Source organism: Aplysia californica, unplaced genomic scaffold (assembly GCF_000002075.1).
Source record: "Aplysia californica isolate F4 #8 unplaced genomic scaffold, AplCal3.0 scaffold00180, whole genome shotgun sequence".
NCBI lineage: Eukaryota > Metazoa > Mollusca > Gastropoda > Aplysiida > Aplysiidae > Aplysia > Aplysia californica.
The window spans coordinates 892827-911314 of record NW_004797450.1 but is presented as its reverse complement, the minus strand read 5'-3'; the positions used below and the strand labels follow the sequence as shown (position 1 = coordinate 911314).

The 18488-nt window shown below is 38.7% G+C and overlaps 1 protein-coding gene across 1 annotated transcript; it reads right to left on the bottom strand.

Annotated features, from left to right (window-relative positions):
- Window positions 1–1324: 1324 nt before the first annotated feature.
- Window positions 1325–18389, bottom strand: LOC101859173 (minor histocompatibility antigen H13). Its single transcript, XM_005098347.3, has 11 exons — window positions 18164–18389; window positions 12013–12111; window positions 11581–11663; window positions 10861–10949; window positions 10014–10099; window positions 9205–9330; window positions 8388–8445; window positions 7892–8012; window positions 7199–7301; window positions 6324–6409; window positions 1325–5707 (listed from the first exon to the last, which is right to left on the bottom strand). Exons 1-11 carry the CDS (start codon window positions 18350–18352, stop codon window positions 5653–5655), a joined length of 1095 nt encoding a protein of 364 aa, XP_005098404.1. The 5' UTR covers window positions 18353–18389; the 3' UTR covers window positions 1325–5652.
- Window positions 18390–18488: the final 99 nt, after the last annotated feature.

The following is an 18488-nucleotide window of genomic DNA, read 5'->3' as shown; positions in this document are numbered from 1 at the left end:
GTGTGTGTGTGTGTGTGTGTGTGTGTGTGTGTGTGTGCGCGCGCGCGCGCGCGCGTGCTCGCCCTTGTCTTCACTACAATTTACCTTTTTTAAAAAAAGAAAACATTTATGTATTTCCTGACGCAATTGAAAAATGGACCGCGTACCCAGACCCTCATAAATGCATCAAATGCGCTTCCTACTGGTTGTAGCGAGCTAGGCCTGTGCAGATAGAAAAAGACAAGAGAAAAAAAAATTCAACCTTTGAGTGTTAACCCTATCCGTACGTCGTGTTTTACTATCGTATCCATGCGACGTGGGGAACTCTGTGCCACCACTTTCCAAAGAGGACATTTAATCGTTAATCCGATCCGTACTCTTTGCATAGCAGTCAGTCTAAATGATTTTTTGAGAAATACTGAAAGTTTCGAAAAGATCTTCGCACTTGAAGTTGAAGTATTCTACAATGTGAAGAATACAACCCCTAGGGTACAAAATGACCCCAGGCGTACGGATAGGGTTAAAACTGTTCTGTCACAAGTCACAAGTGTCAATCTCGAAACATGGCGGAGAGGAGAGCGAATGAGATTAGGCTAGATCTCGGCACAATCAGCGACAGCGCTAAGTAGGCCTACTTCCGGTTGTCAGCCGGACTCGACTTCACAAGGGCACGAAGTTTGTTTGACTGAGTAAAAGTAAAGAAAAGCACATTGAGTCATTGACGCAATGGTGGTAATGTTGCTTAGTTTTAGTAGAGATTTTACGGCGCTCTGACTGTATAAGGTCATATGAGCGCCAAGGGGTGGATGTCAAGAGAGAAGTCCTTACACTTACAAGGAATCAGGCTTACTCTGCTCACCTCTCTAGTTCAACAGCACATAGTCTGCTTCGACTATCAAGGCATCAACGAAATAGCAGGTCACAAACATATAAAAGAAGTAGAATATCTAGATGTTTGATAAAAAAAAGAAGGAGCTAACCACACCAGCTTTTAGTTTTAGTATGAGTTTTGCGGCATTTGCAATACAACAAGGTCAAATAAGTGCAGAAGATTTGAGGAGTTACAATTACAAGAGAGTAACGAACACAAAAAAGGAGGGGAGATAGAGACGACAGATTTTTTTATGGGAAAAAAAGGAGCAAACCACACCAGAGCATCCGCCAATCACCCACTGGGCACCAGCTTATTACCCACATAAAATACAAAGAAAAGAAGGAGAAAGTGAAAGAGAGATAATGACGACAGATGTTTAACAGGAAAGAAGGAGCAAACCACAGCACACCCGCCATCCACACACAAAAACCATGAACCAACTCAATCAAATAAACCAACAACGACGACCCCTTGGACTTGCGAATGCTTTATTTATCATTGAATTCATCAAATGGTCCAGCAACACATTTTTTTTCTTTCCTAATGAACGACCAAAGCACAACAGGCCACAAACAGACGAGTGAGCAGACGGCTCTCTACATCAGCATGTCATCAACCTCTCAGCAAAACGTTACCCAACAACAAATGGAAAAAAAAAAGCTGGCGCAAAACAACGCAGCAGAAACGACTGAATTAACAACGGCTGGACAAGGGGGAGAAATAGGAAGAGCCAAGAGCTTTTGTGGAAGTTGACATAAATACTTTTACCAGATCACAATAAATATATGGGTAGATTTTCACAGTTAAAGTAAAGTATAGCCCCTCCCCAAATTTTGAATTGTTAGAGTAATTAGAAACTAGTGCGCAACATTTCGGGTTACGGTTATGCTTCCTAGGAAAAGGAAACAGTGTGCTGTGGTTGTCTTTATGTGTGAAGATGTAGGGGAACGGGGGCTAAACTTTACTTTTAACCGATTTTCCATCACGATTGTGAATGAGACATGGACACACAAATAGAGATGAGGAGACGTGGTAAGACTAGAAAAGGGCGTAACCACAAACCTCTTCAGAACTACATGTATTCAAAATGGTCAAGAAAAATTGAAGTCAACTTCAACGAGTATGAATGTCAAATCTAAATTTAAAAAGCCTCAATCAGTCTTATCTTCTGTTGCGCTTTTTTGTCAAAAGTTTTGGCGTATTTTACATTACACAAAGAAGTACATTGTACACATACATGATACTTAATTTCATACTTTTATGTATTTGAAGTAGAGAAAGATAAAATTTAAAAAAGAGGGGAGGAGAAGCAAGACAGAGATACTTGAGATAGACAGAACCAGACCAGAAAGAGAGATGGGAGAAGACTTAAACCTACCTGTGGAATAGGAAAGAGAAGAATATCGACACACAAGAATGGTAATTTAGTGCACGGAAAAAGTAAAACAGATAGACGGAAACAACTGAGAAGGAGAAAAAGGTAGGACCAATCAGTGACAGCCTCTGACCACCTGCATTGAGTGTACTACTAGCACTAGCACCGTCAACCAATCACTGGCGGAACAGAGAAAGTCACAATCATGGGATTCTTAATTCTTGTCGGTGCATGTGTGTGAACAACTAAGACTAGAGAGAAGGGTCATGGATTTGCGCATGTACGTATTAAATGTAGTGATATTTCCCGATCTATGTCTGAAAGAAGGCCGATGCAAAACAAAGGGAGACAGAAGCAGAAGAGTAGTTCATTGTTATCAGATTATAGTAGTAATGTTTTACGCCCCAAACAATACTTAACTGCTGATCTTATCTACGTACTGACAAAAATGTTTGCTCTGGTATCACTTGTCATGTTTGTTAGATCCTCCAAGTCACAGCCCCTCATCCCCTTCCCCTCTGACAAGAAAAGAGGTACAAACGCCGAGTCCGCTCTGAATTTCTTTCCTTTAAAACATCATATGTAACAAAGTTCAAATGTCATACAATTGAAAAAAATAAAATAAAACAAACAAAACAATAACGAATGACCCACCACAAATAATGCAAAATGTACATCCCACTACCCTTAGAAACAATGAGCAAAGATGAAATATAAGATACAGAACTATGACTGTAAAAATTAAAGACAAAATGGTGAACCATGCATCCAGTATCCTCAGCACAAGAAAAATGTAAAGACTTCACAAAAAGTTTAGCTTCGTAAGAGTTTTACTGTGCTCGCAACTGCATAAGAACTTCAAAAAGAAGAAGGGCAGAGTCATATTTTTTTTTTACCATTTTGACAAAAAAATCAAATTTAGTCTATTTTTTTATTTTATGCCCCAATCGACACAGTTTAAATAATTTAGAAGGCAGGATCTGACCCTACCTGTCATGGCCAACCCAGGCTGAGAGGGAAACAAGATCACAGCAGTAAGACCAAGATGCTCGATAAATAATTCTCCCCACTGGGGAATCAAACTCCTACATGTGACGGTCAGGCGCCTAATTGTGACAATCAAAGATGTTGGTTATTATTTTGAGTTGTGCCCAGAGGGTGAATTCATGATACCTCAATTTAAAACGACATCTGAAAGGGAGAAAACATTCACTGTCAGTGGAAAAGTATAGTGCAGAAAAGTCAATCCTTTGTAAGATACGAGGTTCCAAAATTTAAAACTTACGTTTCTCAAAAATCACCAAAATATGACAGCTGTTTTTTTCCCTTGCAGTCTTCAGGTACTTTCTTTTCAAAACAAACAGAATTTTACAAAGAGACCCTTCGCAACAGAACAAAGTAAGGAAAACCATCCCGGAACTCATAAGAACAGACTGAAACAGAAAATGTAATAGGCTGAAATACAGCGCCAGATAAATAGTACACTAAGAATTTGGGACATTTCAGAAACAATTGACACAAAACCATTCTTGCTTCTCAAGCAACAAACAGAAAGAGAAGAAAACCATTGGTTCACAAGTGAAATAATGACAAAGGAATTCGTTCCGCGTGGAATAAGTCTACACCAAAACGAATAAGACTAAAAGATCACAGCCTACATTCAGTTGGAAAGTCTGAAGACCATGATCGACACAGAAAACATTAAAAACTTTGCCCTGTATTCAGTTGACGCACAAGGCAGATCTCCATTCCAACCTTCATGGATGAAACGTGATACATAATGATCGTTTCTAAAAACCGAAATGATGACTATCTTACAGAATATTTTCTGGAAAAAATGGCAAAAAGTCATAAGCAGTCAACTAAACAGAAACTTATAAAGCATATAGTTCATCACTCAAGAAAATAAGAAAACTATGCACACTCGATCAGCTCAATAATCTTTAAAAATACAGAAAGAAAAAAATACAAAAGCTGTTTCAGTAAGACAACAGGAACATAATACATCTCTGTGTGCACAAAAATTTATAAATGTTAAAACAACATTAGTATTCAACAAAAGATTAAAAAGAAAACACCACAAACAGGGTGCTGTGGAAACAATACGTATGGAAATGATTCATGAAAGTGCTACCAGAAGACTTAGCTCCATTTCCATCCCGTACAGTAGCTTATGCTTTCCTCGTCATGAGAAAAGTGATACATCCCAGGAAAGTGAAATACAAATGGCATGTCCCATGGTGAAACATTCTAATCGTGTAACTGGACTCTTGAAAATTTTTCAACAGGCCAAAGAAAAAAAAAAAACCTTCAGTTAAAATGATAAAACAAGGCACAGAAGTTTGCCCACCGTATTTATATAATTATTCTATATATCTAGCACATGCTGGCTCCTGATTTTTATTGCGACCCACAAATTGATCTTGGAAATGATTTCATAACAAGGACCTTATTCTTCCAGTTGCATGATCAGAGCACAACATCATCCATATATTCTGTTTCCCCTGTCATAAGAAAAAAGTGGAATACCAATGGTTTATCTGACTTTAATGATAATTAATTAATAATAATAATAATAACAATAATAACATGAACAAGTCTATCAAATCGAGTCCAACACAGGTGTTCTTGCTGTAAACTGAAGACACTGACATTCTGCAATATTCTCAAGACAACATCTAACCAGAGGTTACAATACACACAATAGAGGGACTGGAGCAGATAGAAGAAAATGAAACAAGTTAAACTACTGAGAACTTCTAAACAGAATATAAAGATGTTGCACAAAGATATTGTGTATGTGCGTGTGTGTGTGACCACAACAAATGAGAGTACTAGCATACACAGTTTAAAAGCATGAGGTAAACGGTGATTTGATTTATCAGTACTGTTTTATTATTTCCCCATTTAAGCACTAATTCGAATGAAAAAAAAAAAAAATCTCCAACAAACCCCTGGTAAATTTAGCACAAGGTCAGCCTAAATGTGAACCTGAGCTAATAAAGACAGCCCTTAGTCGTTCCCTAAATAGGTGTAACTCTAATTTGGGCATTTAATGCTTGCAGACAATACTGTAAAGAACATAGCCGTGTTCACAGAAGTAGACAATGCTCATCCTAATGACAGCTTTCATGAGGATATATGAAAAATGATAATTAGAGAACTTTCAAGATATCTTTGGGCATAAATTATAATTCTACACAGCAGCAGCAGCAGCTAGCTTTGAGCTATGTCAGCAAAGTGCCAGGAAAGTTGTGGCAGCCGAGGAGGACAGGCAAAGGGGAGGGGAGGGGGATAGGGGAGAAGGGGGACATTTTGATGTTGACAATTTGACCAAACTGAGAAGCAGCAGAATAGTCTCAACATGCTTGTCTCCAACAACAGGTGTAGATGGCAGCTCCGAGTGTTGGGCTATCCAGGGACATCATTTGTCCTTTTGAGATTCCTCTTTGGCTGACACCTCAGCGTGGTCTTCATAGCTGGAAGTGCAGACAGACAAAAAAAAAAAGGTCAAACAAATGTCCATTTCATCACACAGACTTTTAGTTTCAGTAGTTTCAGTAAGAGTTTTATGGCATTTGTGACACAAATAGGTCAGGATATGGGTCAGAGATTAGAGGTGTTATATTAGAAAAAAACATACAAAGAAAAGAAGGAGGAGATGTAACGACGATAGATGTTTGATAGGAAAGAAAGAGCAAACCACACCAGAGCACTCGCCGACCACCCGCGTCAACAGATGTTGGATCATCACACAGACAGCAATGACAATATAATGTCTAACAAAATGAAAATAAAAGAGTCGCTTGTCACACTCAGCTGTTCAGAGACATCAATCAGACAAACTGTGTTGCCTTAAACTGTGTTTCTGACTTCTCAACTTCAAGTGACTATAACATTTGAATTTAAAAAACAGCTTGACAAAAATTGTTTTTGCTCATGCTTAGTGCTAGAGCATCCCATTCACTATCAACACAAGTATTTGATCTCGCTGACATGAATGATTCATGTGACTGCAAGGTGAGATCAGTTGAACAATAAGTCAAATGCTTTGAAAAGCCACTGTACTCTAATGGAAGAAGCCAGGAAACTCACTTGAACATTGCTTTGATGTCTCCTTTGATTAGCGCTACAAACGTGGGAAGTCCGAGGCAGGCAGGTACTAGGTACAACAAAGCAGGCTGAAAACAGAGACAATACCATTGGTAAAACTGGATCCACACACACATGGCAGATTCTGCTAGGCCTTAATGTTCCTTTTTTTTCCAGAAGAGTTTTATTTTCTACAAATATTCATATCACTGAACAAGAGGGAAAATTCTAGTGTTAATTGGTTGGACAAAAAATAAGACAGCAGAACTATTTGATTTCAACTGCTAGTCAACTATTTCGAGCCCCACTGTAAAGAAAAGATCTGCCACACGTTAGACTTTTGACTGACAAGAGACTGATCCCATATAAAACACCTGTCAATGTAATCAACAAAACCAAATAACCAAAAAATGTACGCCTTTGCTTTAAAGGCAGGACCCCCCCCCCCCTTCCCTTATTATCAGCACATAAAATTCAGGTTAACATGAAGGACAAAGCACCCCCCCCCCCCCCCCCCATTCATTTCTTAGTTTTAGTAAGAGTTTTACGTCACCTCCAACACAAATATATTGGTAATCTCGGAGCTGAAGGTTAGAGGTGTTAAAATAGAGTAAAATGAAAGAGGAGAAAGAGAAACATGATAGATGTTTGATAAGAAAGAAAGAATAAACCACATCAGAGCACCATTTTCTTTTGACAAAATACAAAAAAATAACTGAGCATGAAGAACACAGGAACCCCCTCCTAATGTCAAACTTAAATTCAATCTTTGACCCCATAAACATCCATAGTGCCTCAACAAGAGAGACATAGCCACAAAGCTGACTTCGGACAGCTAAACCCAGCAGGCGTGTATGGAAGATTCTAGAGCAACAAACCTGCGCGTGTTTGAAGAAGTGCATGATGAATATTGTGGTGCCCAGACCCAGACAGTAGGCCACAAACCCTGCGTAGAAGTACAGTTTGCTTTGTCTTTTTAAGCTGAAAAAGGACAAAGAATAGGACCATGAGAGAAAATAATGTAATGGTTACACACACACACAAATATAACCCCCCTCTTTACAAAACAAGTCTACTAATACGGGGTGCCCACTACGGCTGGATCGGGTCAATCGCCCGACTCGATCGCCTGAAACTGAAAACAAACACGTTTGTTTTTGAGGAGGCAGAGTGCCAATCGGCCGATTCCATCCGTAGTGGGCACCCCATATAAGATCCAAAAAATGCTGATTCAGTAAAGGCTATCCCGACTGTTACAAATTTTTTAAAATACTATTACAACAGGGAATGTCAATTTTATTAAAAGATTATAGAAAGGAGTGTTCAAATGTCAGTCTTGATACATGTGTGTGTGTGTGTGTGTGTGTGTGTGTGTGTGTGTGTGTGTTTACATGCGTGTGTGTGAGAGTGTGTAAATGAAAACATCTTCTTTCAAAATCTGCCATTTAAGACACTGAAAGAAGAAAACGGCAGAAAAAAACCCCCAACCCAACGTCAATGCAACTAACCACACACTACCTGAAAACCATTCTTGTTTTAGTGCGTGTGAAGTGAAGTGTGCATTGGCTCACCTGAGGTCAAATCGGAGTAGCAGAGCAATGAAGATCCCTGGGATGACAATGTCGCCCAGACCCAGCATGGCGAAGTTGTCAGCTGACAGACCATGTTCTAGAAGGTCCTGGGGGAACACCACTGGAAGAAAAAAAAATCAACACAGAATAATACACTTTATATAAATTTTCCGTTGTTTTGCTGTTAAACTCTGCAACAGATAAAGTCTTGCTACATGATTAATAAGGACAATACCTCTGGAATTCCGGTCTGTTTGTTTGAGTAAAAAGAAGCACATCGACACAATAATGGTCATTTAGATCTAGGGCTGGGAAAAGGTAAAACAGAGAGACAGTCAGAAACAATAGAGGGAAAGTAAAGAAGTAGGACCTACCGGTGGTGCCCTCCAACCCCCCGCCCTCTGGAATGCTATTACAGCGACAAGAATTAATAGGGAACAGAAAACGCCACTAAAAGAATGCTCTCTGAATTGAATTACCCTCTAAATGCACTTACATTTGATGGGAGCTTCGAATGACTTAGCGACTGTCACCATTACATTGGTCCCAAATACCTGTAAAAGAAACAAAATGTAGAAATGTTAAAAAAGAATCATCACAACTGCAGCCACATTTGGCAAGAAAGACAAAAGACTGATTGATTATGTTTTCTGCTTTTTTTACTGGACAGCCAGCGTGTCCAGGTTTTAAACACTAACATAGCATATATTTTTTTCTAGTTGTGGTCAGACTGAATAGAAGCGCTGTATTTTTTTTCTGCCAGTTGTAGCTTAATGGAACACAAAAGTAGTATTTTTTTCTACCAGTTGTGGCCTGGTTGAACACTAAAGTAGTATTTTTTTCTACCAGTTGTGGCCTGGTTGAACATTAAAGCAGTATTTTTTTCTGCCACTTGTGTTGTGGTCCAGTTGAAAACTTATGAGTAGCAATTTTTCGACTCGGGTTGAGTTAGAAACCAGTGCATAATAGTAGTAGGTACTAGTCAATACCAACCAATATCAATTACTTTATCAATGAAGAAAACCCAGTCAACAAAAATTGTTTAATGTAAGCTATTATGCATAATTTACTCAAAAGAACATTTTCAGTTGGCTTTTTTTTCCCCGAGCCTTGATACTTTGTACGCAACAGAAGAGACAACAGAAACACATTAGACATAAATGCAATGAGCTTCAGACAGCAAAATAGACTTTCTTAACATTACAAAATTGTAATATCAATAAGTACTAAGCGACGAAAATACTTAGGTATTTAGGAAGGGAATCACCCTTAACAAGTACTGATATCAATTAGGGCCCACCACTAATACTAACCCAGAAGATGTCGTAGACGAAGAGTCCCCCGAGTAGAATGCAGCCAGTGCTGACTCTGTTGAGGGAGAGCAGCTCCACGCCATTGATGGAGAATGCCAGACCAAACAGGTTGTTGGCAATCCAGTGCTGCAAAGACATGAAGGAAAGTTTTCCAAAGTTACATTCCATGATCTTTAATGGCACAAGGTTTATAAGCAATAATCATTTGAGCTTAATAAACAATGAACATAGATTTTGTTTTTTTAAGACCATTTTGGGGAATTGATATCCTTTCTTTTAGAGGGTAGAAGGAATATAAGGCATTTAAATTCTTTAATTCATACTGTGACTTTACCCTATTAACTATAATCACCCCCCCCCCCAAAAAAAAGTGTAAAAACTTCAACAAGCTCAAAACTCATACGACCTCATACACAGTCGCGAGTGCGAGCACCGTAAAACTTACCAAACTCAAAGAAAAAAACTTCAATGTTATTTCAGTGCTCTTTAATCAACAGGAAGTTCATAAGCACTATTCATTTGAGCTTAAAACAAAGAACATAAATTGAATATTTGAAAATTCAGAACTTGGAAAAAAACAAACATGACCAACAAGCAAAAACAAGGGAAGGATAGTAGAAAAGTAGGAAAAATCAATAACACCTGCCATCCACATAAACACAAGCACCAACAAAGAAATGTCGTCTACTCTGGACATTGCTGCCTTTTTCATAGAATCTGCAAAACTCAATTTTTCTCTGTCAAGAAACCCAAGTTACTACAACGGGAAACACAATCACATTTTCCATAAATCTACGATGTTTACTCACCTTCTTCCATAGATACCAGACTCCAATAACTCCACACACGAGTAAGCTCACCATATCTCTGCGGTCAAACTCGTAGTTGACTAGATCTGAGAATCAAACCAAGATTTCACTGAAAATGACACCTTAAATACTATTATTTAAGAAATCAGATTTTTTTAATGATCATTTTTCATCTAAATAATACCAAGCACACAAATTGCAAAGAATTCTAATAAGAAGAATTCGTCACCCTCAGGTAAGACAGGTTCACTCCAAAAACATCTTTAAAATTATGTTTGACAAATCACTGATAAATTTTATCAATTTCGTAGACTCAGTCAAAGACAGGTCTGAATGCTCCTAAAACATTATAAATGAAGCCAATCAACCCCCCAGTCTTCAGACTGCTGTGATGAAACAAAATGATAATTTTGCTTCTGAAAAATCTATTCCACTGGGGTTAGCCAGTCTTATCAGAAGGTCGATGAATTGCTAGTTTCGCCACTGTACAAGCTGGACTGGTTAAGCAGGAACATGAAAAATCAAACTGAAGTTAAACAGTACTTTAAACAAGCCTTTCTTTTCAAAACCTGATCAGGAACACTCAATGTTATGGAGTAATTTAAATATCAATACTCGATAATATGATTACAATTACTAATAATACACAATTTTGCAACTTTTACACCTGTATCAAGCACAAGAAAAAAATTATTAAAAAACAGGAGTACACTCATTATATCTCCCACATTAATAATCATTAATAATAATTATTACATAAATAAGTGTATGACACATTTTCAGCCAGTTGTCTTAAACAACAGTAACAACATTTGAAACAATTTGGTTGTCATGAGGCCACACACACCTTCTTTTTTTTCTCCTTTCCCCTGAGTAAGTAACAAGTGATAATCTTGATTTGGGAAAGCACCAGCCAGCAACTTGCTGATGAAGGGACTGTAACAAAAGCAAAAAAATAAAGAATTACAATTTACACAAAATAATAACAGATCATAATGAATTAGAATAAGAACAGACAATATTGCACATGAAAAAAATCCTCATTCCCAACTGAGCTGCTTGCCACAAGATTAGCAACATCAATCCTGTTAATTCTTATCTTGTCAAGTACCCACCAATGTACACTATCACATTAGTTCAATCAACGATAACCATACACGAGGATGTCTTTTTCATGTCGGCCAGTGGCATAACTGGTCACTTTTAAGTACAAGGGGGCTATCCCAAAAAATGCTGTTTTGAGAAAATTGAAGATAAAGTTTTTGCCCCTTGTTCAGTTTCTTTAAAATAAAAGGAGAGTTTTCTCTATAACCGAACAAATATACACACCAATGAAACCAAACTTCTCCTTTAGGTAGCCCACTTTTGGTGTAGGTCAAGATTTCTGGAAACCCCCAAAATCTGGGTTAACCCACTAGTCCTTAAAAAAGCGACTAACCGAACGTTCTGTACAAAGGCATGAACAACAAAAACCCATAAACAGAGACAGAAGGCATCTGGATAGAGTTTCTTTCAAATAACATTTTTATCTTAGACTTTACGGAAATAATTGCTTACAAAAACTCACCCAGCAATATGTGTGAGAGCCAAAACCCCAAGGAAGAAGAAATATGCTGTAAGCAGGAGGTTGATGTGTTCTTTAGAAAATATCTGGGGGGAAAAAGGGACAGTAATCAATACAGAAATGTGCCAAGCAAGAAAAACAAAATGAAAACTACAGAACTATCAAGTCAGAGAGAACATAATTTTAAAAACTCAAATTGTTTTAAAATACATAATACTCATTGCAAAAAAATATTAAAAATAGGGAAATTATTGGGGGGGGGACAACAAAATAAAGACAAATGGCAATGAAGATGAAAACCTTAAAAATTAGAATACACTTCCCTCAATCAAAAGAAAAAGACAAAGGGCACTCTCACAAGATTTGTTTACCAAAAAACAACCACTAAAAGATTCTAACCTTTACATTTGTACAACAAATTGCAGTGCTATTTACCTGAAAAACAAGATAGATCCCAAATAGAGCACAGCTTGCAATGAGAGGGAACATCGCCGCATCCTTATGGGACATTGTGTCTGGCTTCTCTCCTGAGTCCTGATGGGAGGGGAGGGAAGTAAAATAAAAATTAAAAGGTAACAAAGTGAAGACGAACCAACCATGTTTTTTTGTGCATCATGATGACCACAGTCAACTGTTTCTTGTTCCTGTACGATATAACTGCAATCAAACACGTCACAATAGATCTCCGCACAATCAAGCACATTTGAAACAGGATAGGCGGGGGGGAGTTAGTTTTTTTTTAAAATAATACTGAACAAATTGCTGTTAAATCCAGTTTTAATTATGCAACCTTACTGGCTTACTATCTAAATTGACCACTAAACTTTTAACTCTATGCCAAATCAAGTTTCCCAGTGATAGCATTAAATATAAAGCTTCTAAAACTAGATTATCAATAACAAAATGTTGCTGACACAATTATTGGGTTTTTTTCAAGAAAAATTTTATGGTAGCAGTCGATGAAGTGGGGGTTTGATGGGAAATTTATACTGCGACACAGCACAATCATTTGGCTGGCTACTGAGGTCTGTGTCTAAGAAAATGGTCATCAGGAAACAAAGGCAGACAGCAAAGGGACCACGCAGCTCCTACTGAAGCTTCTCCTATTAATGAGTTACCTGGTTACCTCCATTGTTCATCTGTAGGACATGATCTTCTGTACGAGACCTTCAAGTAAGTCAGGGGCAAGATGGAACATTGTAAAACATCGTTTTAAATAATATTCTGACCATGTTAGGGAGACAAAACAGAAAACCACCTTGTGATTCACCCACTCCAATAGAGCTCACGTACAAGCCTTTACGTTCTGTAATAGTGCACATCGTAGATTTTGATGTCCATTAGTGACGCTACCCACTTTTTCCACCCCATTTCTTTTTCCATTATGAAATCACGGGATGTGACCACGTAACAACTGGCACAAACCTTTGCATCTTCTGTCTGTATCTAGACAAGGGGTTGGCGCATTTGAAAGTTGGTAGTACTCTATGTGAAACAAGATCAAGAAGTAAAGAAGGTTGGATAGGGCAGGAAGAAGGGTAAGTGATAGTACTTCCACATAGCTTTGCTCATTCTTTAAGGGGAGACGTACTCTCCTGTAAAAATTTTCTAAACGAATGACTTTTATTTATTTTCATGTAATTGTGCAAGAAGTTCATAGGAAAATAGGATGTACTACGGGTGAATTTGTCGATTTTTTCTGAAAAATGGGTCTCTGTGGCTGCCATCTTGAATTTTCAAACCAGTTATTTAGTGCAGAAAAATTTCATAGTAAATATTGAAACATCAGCCTGAAATTTGGCTCACAAGTACAAACCTATATGAACTGTGGATCTATGTGAAGATTTTGACTTAATCTTTAAAAATAAAAGAGTGAACCCAGAGTCAATGGGCCCCTGAGAGTCATTTGACGAAATTTTGGGTACATATTACAAAAAATTTGAATATTTCCACAAGTTACCAATATTTCCCAATTCCCTCACATAGATCCTCAGAATAGATCTTAAAGCACATATACGCCAAATTTGAAGCTTCTAGCTTAATATATAAAAGCAGTTTTTGAAAACTCCTTCCACCAAGAAGGTCACCTATGTCAAAAAGTAGATTTTGAGAAAAACAGAAAAGGGATTTTTAAAATGATTTTTTGTGCAATTTGCACTTTTCTTCAAACACTCTTTTAGGTCATTTAGGGCGTATTCTCAACAGTATCGTCATTGTGACCCGATAGAACAGATGTCAAAGGATGTTTTTCCGCAAAAAACAAAAGTTGGATGGTGTGAAAAATTGTATCGATATTGTCTGGGATCGCCGACCTAGGTCTTCCCTTACCTTTAACCCCTCATTTAGTTAATTCAACTTTATACAATTGCCAATCCATTTTGCATTTGAGAAAAGCAAGATGCTTTAATTTATAAATAAAATTAAAATGTTTCATGAAATCTTCCCTCTCAGCTCTCAAGTGACAAATATAATGTTTTCAGTTTTAATTTCAGTGAGAATCGATGTTTTATCAGTAGATCTAGCAAAGGCTACAAAATGAGCAGTAAAATTTCACTTGTTTCTAACAAGGCAAGGGAGGTAACAAGGGGGGGTGGGGGTGTTCAGGGGGCATGCCCCCCATGAATTTGACCATAATTTGATGTTTTATGCAATTAGGTTTGATATGCCTCTCCATACCGGCATGCGCATCAAGAAGTAATCGCTTAGAACCAGAAGTAATCATCCGTGGGGTCAAAACTAGTATCCTCAAACGGGACCCACATTCTTAAGTAGTAACGAATAGTGGACCACGTGATTAGATTGACCAATTAGCATCAAGGTATCAGGTCGTGTGTCAAAAGGCATGGTCGTGACGACTGAAAACCCCTGTAAGAGACGTCAGTCGGTAGTTTACAGTCGAAGGGTGAGGACATAGGAAAGTGAGTAGGGGAGCTCGGCGCTCTTTGGAAATTGCCTTCCCGTTCCATTGGCAGCCATTTTGAAACTGATAATTTGCCATGTAAACGTGAAGATTGAGGAAGGGGGGAGGGGGTAGGTTATATAGCTAAAAAATATTTTTTATACAAACAAAAAGGCAGGTAAATATTACTGGGGCTAGGAAGTGGCTATCCTCATCCGGGGTGAGAACAAAAATACGATCAACCTCTCACCCCGCTTGAGACTTGCCAGTGTTTTCTATTCTCACCCGGCGTGAAACAAGACGAGTGTTTCCTAATTTCGGAATACTGTCTATCGGTGTGGATAATCAAATTTAACAAAAGCAAAGAAAAAATGACGGGAGGACTTCCATAATGAGCGACCACTATGAGACAGAGTAGAACAGATGGGTATGTGATAGGAGTAGGGGCCGGGTTTGAGGTAGGGTTAGGGGTAAGGTTTAAGTTTATAAAGGTTTGGGGTAGAGTGAGGGTTTAGGGTAGGGTTAAGTCTCCTCTTTATTCATAATATGTTTGTAGGGGCGGTCGCTCGTTACAGAAGTCCTTCCAAAATGACATTATAATTTGGTTGTCTACAAAAATGCTACGGCTATTTCACCTTTCGAATCCAGCCGAACTATGCGGGTCGCCATTTTGTTTTGCCCGGAAGTTCTTGCAAGATCTACTCCTCCTCTCTGTCTCTTTCTGAATAGGCCTACTGTCTATATCTATCGGTGTGGACGATCAAAATGATAATTTTAAAAAGATAAAAAATGATGTTAAAACACAAAAGTAAATTAATTTGGTCGTCTACAAAGATGCTACGGCTATTTAACTTTTCGAATGGAGTCGAACGACACGGGTCGCCATTTTGTTTTGCCTGGAAGTTCTCGCACTACTCCTCTCTCCCCCCCCCTCTTTCTCTCTCACTGCCCACAGACAAAATTGCACACTTTAAACAGAAGAGCGCTGGAACGTTTGTTCAGGGTGAACCACAGAATTCTAAACTTAGTAGTAGTAGAAATCTGTGCAGTGAACGGTAACTAGATCTAGATTTAGATCTTGGCTTTGGCTATCACGGTGAACCCACAATTTAAGACTCGCCTACACTATTCTCATCTGGGGTGAGAATAGATAGCAATGCCAATGAAAATTTAAATTTTCACTTTTGCCCTTTTGGTACCTAAGAAAGAATTTTCAATTCTAAGAATTATAAATGCTTCTTGAATTTTGAGAATCAGTTCATAAATAAAAAAGTTATGGGGTTGTAAAGGTCGGCCAAATATGGATGACCCACATATATAGGAAAATACTCCTAAAAAGTGGACCATGCTGTAGCAGATTCTGTAAGAAAATCGACGATATCTCGGTAACTAATCGGAGTGTTTGAGAGAAACTTGGCTACCCGATGTGTTTTTGAGTGTAGAAATCATTTCTGCAGTCAGATTTACTACCAATTTCGTAGTTATTTTGTTATAATTAAAATTGTGGTGTACATATTACGATTTTGCGAAAAAGGGGTGTCGGGATGAGTCCATTTTATTTATAGCATCGTATCACAACATGGGATCTTTAAGAATATATGTGGGCAGCGTGACTAAATAATTGCAAAGCTTTTTATGATGACTTTAGACCATGCCAACCGTAAAAGATAAGTTAATTCAATCTAGCATGCTGTACAATTAAAAATTATTTTTCCCCGTTGAGACGCGAACACCCCTAGACGAGAAAACCTCGCCTCGGAATACCCCCATTGCGATGTTACAGGGGAATAGAGAGAAAAACAACCGGATGCGCGCGCCCGCCATTGCCCTATTTCAAGTGACCAATGAACGGGCCCGGAATAGTCATGCGGGGATTTGTAGGTCACATACATTTGCCACAAGAGTGAGGGGAAAATGGCCGGTCTCCGTGCGAAGCCGCTTTGGATAGGGGGGTAGTCGTGCATTTATGATCGGGTTTAAACAACTACTTGACACAGAACGTTCAAATTTGAGCACACTATAGAGGATAGATAGATCTATTACCATCTCGGCGTTGAAATTCAAACTCCTTATAGCTTTCGGTGTACACGATACGAAAGTGTTCCCGACACCAAAAGTATAGGTTAATTTATGTAGCAATGCCAATCGCCCGCTGCGCCTTGTGCCGGAAATCGGCCTCCGCGCGAGGGGTATTTTTTGGGCTGCTCGGAATCAGAAGTGACTCTCTTCTAAGTTTAGTTACGGGAAAACTCCTGGACGAAAATAAATGAAACTCGGCAACCAACCAGAGGAAAGGTTAAACTAACGACATGCCAGCGTACAATCCCGAACGATTACTAGAACCGGAGATATTGCCGTGTTTGTGAGAATTTCCTCTGCGGTTCGAAAACTAAGCGGAGCTGCGGGTTGATCGCCGACCACACAAGCGCCCCACATGTCTTCTTTATTGCTGTAAAATTTCAGATCTCTGCGTTTAGTAGATTTTCCGTACCAACTTAAAATTACCACCCACCCATTGATAAAACACTAGATCTAGAAACTTAATCGCGCATTCCAAACGCGAGGTGCCGGCATGCAAGAGGCGCGTGATCGCTAGGCGGCATGTGATTGGCAGCCTATAACCAAATGGGTCACCGATGACTACATCGCGGGTTTTCCCGATAGCGCTTTACTGAGTTTTAGAAGGGGTGATCGCGTCACGGTAAAAACGATGTCACGCAATTCAACAAATTTCACGCAAATATCAGTCTTTAAGATCCAAAGTAATGAAGACAACGAAAAAGTAATAGCAGAACTAGATTTGGCACTAAAAATCACATGGAGATGTCAAGTTTCATTCATATGCTCCAATTCATTACTGACTTATGAACAGTTTTTCCTCAAAATACATCAAAACATGTCCCACATTTTGGCGATTTTTTCCTATATATGAAGGTCCTCCAACATTTTGCAAACAAAAATCCCAATAACTTTTTTATTTATCAATGGATTTTTAAAATTTAAAAACCACAGTTCTTAGAATTTACTCTAGTTTCATTTAAGCCCATTTTTAAGCAATTTGGATGAAAATTTAATTTTTCATTGTCATTGCTAATTTATGTGTACGAACTTCAACGTCAACATATCATTAGTTTGCCCTATTTTCTGATTGGTTGCCGAGTTTCATTCGGATTGGTTCGGAAATAGAGCAGACCGAGGTTGACAAAGTTAGTCACCTACGCTTCGGCCGGGTCCGCAAAATCGCCCGTAAACGGGGACCAAATTTTCAACTCGCGGGAAAGCCCGATTGGCATTGCTAGAAGAATAGAGAGGTGGTAAGGTTCATTTAGCCTACATGGCCACTTTTGTCCTTAGCAATCACTTCTTTATTATGTCAACAATCGGGAAAGGAACTTCCAAAGAGCCCTGGGGAGTTCTGACAGCCTGACTGAAGAAGAATAGCGGACAACCAGTCCAGGCATCAGGCTGCCAGTCAGGCCCAGGGGCACCATAGTGACAGTAGTTCGGACAAGCGGTTACCGGTGGTAGGCTACAATCTTACCACCTTTTTCTTGAATATTAAACATGGGCCTGTCTTAGATTTATCTAGATCTAGAGTCTAAACTAGATCTACTGCTAACTGAACTCGGGCCAGGACCGGTGCCAGTTGGTTGTTGGTTGGGAAATCCGAAAGCGGATGATTCGTACCTTCTGTTCCTTATGGTATGTGACGGAACGGAATGATCCAATAAATATGGGCAGTACAGCCATCAGGAACAAACTTCCGTAGGCAATGGCCATCCCCTCAGGAGTTGCTGGAATTTTGCCGGTTCCATTACCAGCTGTTGCATTTTCAGTATCGTTCAACACAGATTGTTCAGGCACGGTCTCCGCCATGTTGATTATGTGTGCTGTCGTAGCATGAAAGTTGACCAAAATCAAACCACTACAATATTTTCAGAGAAAGAAAAAAAATATTGTGTCTAATACTCATTAAGTAAAGTATTTTTATTCATTAAAAAAACTAATTATA